This window comes from Sphaeroforma arctica (assembly GCF_001186125.1).
Source record: "Sphaeroforma arctica JP610 unplaced genomic scaffold supercont1.1364, whole genome shotgun sequence".
In the NCBI taxonomy this organism is placed as follows: Eukaryota; class Ichthyosporea; order Ichthyophonida; genus Sphaeroforma; species Sphaeroforma arctica.
In genome coordinates, this window is record NW_014039194.1 from 12,425 (window position 1) to 16,560 (window position 4,136).

Here is a 4,136-nt window from a genome sequence, read left to right on the forward strand (position 1 = left end):
TATATATATAGGTTCACTCTGTCCATAGAGTAGAAGTATCAAAATAGTACAGATATTTTGCGATATGTACAACATACGTATAGTACATACACACTCACCACAGTCTACAAAGGGCACAGGACCACAGCAGGCCACAGGGTCTCAACCTACAAAACGCACGGCACAAGGCATAGGACACTGCACATTTTTTGCCCTGCTGTGTGAGCGAAAAAAAGAAGAAGAAAACTATGTCCTACAGACGCTAGCGGCTAGACCGTTCAGCTATATTTTCATATTTTTTCTCTAGAGTTGAGCATAGCCTTCTGAAAATTGGACCTGAGAGAAGATCAAGCCGCATAGCCTCCTGGGTCTCGAGACTCGAGGTCGTCACGGAAATCGTAAATTAGCAGGGACCCAAATCCAGAGGGCCATGATTTATTAAAATAGTACATAGGCTATGCCTATGCGTGAACATCTGGAGGCAATTTATGCAAAAACAGTAAATAAAAACAAAACAGCACATGTATTTAACTATTTATGTTGCTTGTTTTTGTTTTGTTTTATTACTTTTATTAAATATTTATAAAAAAAGTTTTTATTTTATAATACATATTACCGCCTAACGACCGCCCGCTCAGCTGTGTGTTTATTTACTGTTTTTCTGTTTCGTCTCACTCAAATAAAAGCTAAATTTGACCCGACATACAGTATATTTATCAAAAATATATAAAAATTAAAACAATGAGTAAGAAATGCCATACTATGCTAAATCAAACTCGCGGATAGTAACGAGGCAGCCTGCCATCCTCGGACCTCAGCGGCTCAGCCTGAAGGAGTCAGTAGTGATTTAAACCTAAGCTCATTTAACGTTATGTGTATGCTGAATATAAATTGAACTTTAACGCCTATTTCATAGCCTCCTAAATTGTATATTACATAGGATGCTAAGCCTATTTTCATGTTCTATATACTTTAAAAAACGGTTATGGCACCTTAGCTCAAATATGCTCGACAAAATTTCAAAAACTGCACTTCCAATGTGCACTAAAATCCACGAAATGGGCAATATTGAGAGTGTCGACCAATCATAAGCTCGCAATGATTTTGATGACGTTTATCCCAATTCCCAACCGACGGCTTGTTTTGTCATGGCGCGCTCAACAGCCTCAACTGGGGACAAATCTGCGGACCTAGAAATTACACCCCATCTGAAATCCATAGGACCATGCATGTAATAAAAATTGAACTTTAGCGCTTATATCATCATGTAATAAAGTTTTAACGGTTAACGCATTGAGCTAAGATTTACACTCCATTATAGTTCATACCAATAAAATAAAATATAGACAAAAAATAAAATAGGACAGTCATCAGTCATGGACTCATCATGGCTCAATGGCTCCTGCTCATGCCTCCCTCAGCCTCAGGCCTCAGGCCTCACACAGGGGGATGCTCAAGATGAATAGTGAATATGAGTGCAGAAGTATCAGCTTTTACTTATTCAGGAAGCCCGGGCTCATAAATACCATTTGTTAATTCGTTTAAAAACGAAAAAACAAAACTATACAATATCGAGTATTAACGGGATCGACTCAAAACACAACATAACGGTGAACTTAGATTTATTTCCTCGATTGTTGTTTAAACGTCTACCTTAGCAGAATTAACTTCTTGAATGAACTAAACCACGTATTTATACTATCTCCGAAGGATTTCCTTGAGAATCGTGTATCTTCTCAATTTCGAGCCTACAAGTCCATTCAACATATATCGTCATCTGCCAACCTCCAGCTCATATTACCCCGCACTTCGGTTCGCAAAGCACCAATCATACACCAACCTCCTCTTCGTTCGAGCCTGCGCGGCCGTTCGCCAACAAACCGCACAATACAACTTGGAACTTTTCAAACTTATTAGTTTTCACACTTATCAGTTATCGCCCACACTTAGAAGTTCTCGCACTCTTATTAACGCACAGGAACTACCAAACAGTTCGGTACTTACAACACCAACATTGTTTTAAATCGGAGGTAAACATGGTTGACTTTACAGTTTTACTTTTTCAGGAAGCCCGGGCTCATAAATACCATTTGTTATTTAAAAAAAACGAAGAAACAAAATTATACATTATTGAGTATTGACGGGTCAGAAACTCTCAATACGGTCAACAAGAAGGGACATCATTGAACGCAACATGAACAAGGTCGCAAACTCACAACTGACAACTGACAACTCTCAAACAGGGGTCAAGCCGTCAAGCCGTCAAGAAGTAAGGCCAAGGCTTTTTTCAGAGATGGTCATGGTTTTCAGGTTTTGAATTTGATTTTGGCTGTTTTCAAAGAGAGGACATCAGGACAACTTTGTAGTTTGTGCATGAATTCCGAAATTTGCATTTCGAATTTGCACCCATCATGATGGGCAATGACCGACGATCAATGATATACTCGCTCAATCGGCTGACCGAATCAGAAACTTTAAAAAAAAAGTTGAAATAAAATCTGAAAATACACCGATTTTTGTCAACCTATTTTTGGTTTTATTTTTTCTGTTTTTATATATAAAAAAACAATTATTATAAGGGCTGTCAGTTGTAGTCAGTCGGGCTGTCGGATTCGTCAGTCGGGCTGTCGGAGTCGTCAGTCGGGCTGTCGGAGTCGTCTGGCTCACTGCATTGGGCCGGGGAGTCGGCCGTTGCAAATATTTAGAAGTATCCTGAGCGGTGAGTGGCAACTGGATTCTTGTGTTGCTATGGCTGTACGCAGTAGCAGTTATACAAATGCAAGTCAACAAATACATTTTCTATTGACTTTTCAAAAATAAACAAAAGCCCTTTGCAGCTTTGCTAAATATAACTCTCCAGACTGCCTCACTACTAATTCAACCAAAGGCATATATCCACTCCTGTCAAGTTCTGTGTTATTTATTGATATACGCTATTTTTTTTTTAAATGACTATGTATTGTGTATTCATTTAGCACAAAAAGTATGTATAATATTTATGTGATATTTGAAATAAAAACAATTTACACGTCAAATTGCTTCAATCCACAAGAGTCAAGAAGTGTTCTGGTTGTATTTGCTTGGTTCGATGAGGCTATAAAAGGAGGTTGTACTTAGCTTTAGTATACACTTTTTTTTCTTATTGCCTAGCATGCGGTGTTGATTGAGAGATTGGCAAAGCAATGATGACGCGAGCGTGGAGGGCTTTTGTGTCCATTGCGCTGGTGTTAGCACTGATTAGCATATATACAGAACAAGCAGACCTAGTGAAAGTAGGCAAACCGGTGGTAAATTCAGAAGCGAAGGGAATTCTGGCTGCTGGCCAAAACACGAATACGTATGCTTCAGGTTAGTTCAATTTAATTACCGGCTATTTCGTTTGCATTTGTTGGACCGATGATTCAGACTAATCCTTACACATCATGTCAATTCTGGACCCATTTGAAATAATTTCTCGATAATCGCTTCAAAGCAAGTTCACTATTTTACTAGATGTATATTCCTTTTCGAACCAGCACATATACATGAGCTGCAAATATACAATTGATCCTTTTAAATCGAATCTGTGAATGTGATTTTCGTTTCTTGCTGTTCTGTCAAATACTGGCCGAATACTGTCTCTATATCAGAATGTACTTAATTTCTGTATAACTATGGAAATTGACGAAACTGAACTGGTTGTAGAAGGTTACTTGATTCACAGACTCATAGCGTATAATACGTACTGCTCCTAATAGTGGCAACAAGTATCCACCATGACGATCCCAGCGACATTCCAACGGATTACGAAACCGAAATCATAACTGAGACGATTGCCGTTACACATGTTGTTACTGGTGGCGACGAGTGCGAAATTCCTTTGTGCGCAGTGGTCGAGATATGCAACAATCGCAATCTGACGCACGCTGAAATAATGAATGGCATAAGCGACATCAATGAAAGGTTGTGTATGGATCCAGCATGTACTAGTACTGACCATTCTTTCTTGCTGGTGGACTACTACGAAGTTTCGCAGGCTCGCGGGTATGAATCATGATTATTTACTAGAATGCCGCCATGATTTATTTGACTCTAGCTACTCGTGTGTATGCGATGACATGTCAACCGGATGTGATGATATGTGTAGTATATTATGTACTCTATATATATATATTTAT

General features: G+C 38.9%; 1 protein-coding gene across 1 annotated transcript; it reads left to right on the plus strand.

The window, feature by feature from the left end:
- Nucleotides 1-3,161: 3,161 nt before the first annotated feature.
- SARC_10729 (hypothetical protein) lies at nucleotides 3,162-4,015 on the plus strand (the record flags this gene model as incomplete). The annotated part of the gene is made up of 2 exons (XM_014295219.1): nucleotides 3,162-3,327; nucleotides 3,717-4,015. The coding sequence occupies 2 exons, from the start codon at nucleotides 3,162-3,164 to the stop codon at nucleotides 4,013-4,015; spliced, it is 465 nt and encodes a 154-aa protein (XP_014150694.1).
- Nucleotides 4,016-4,136: the final 121 nt, after the last annotated feature.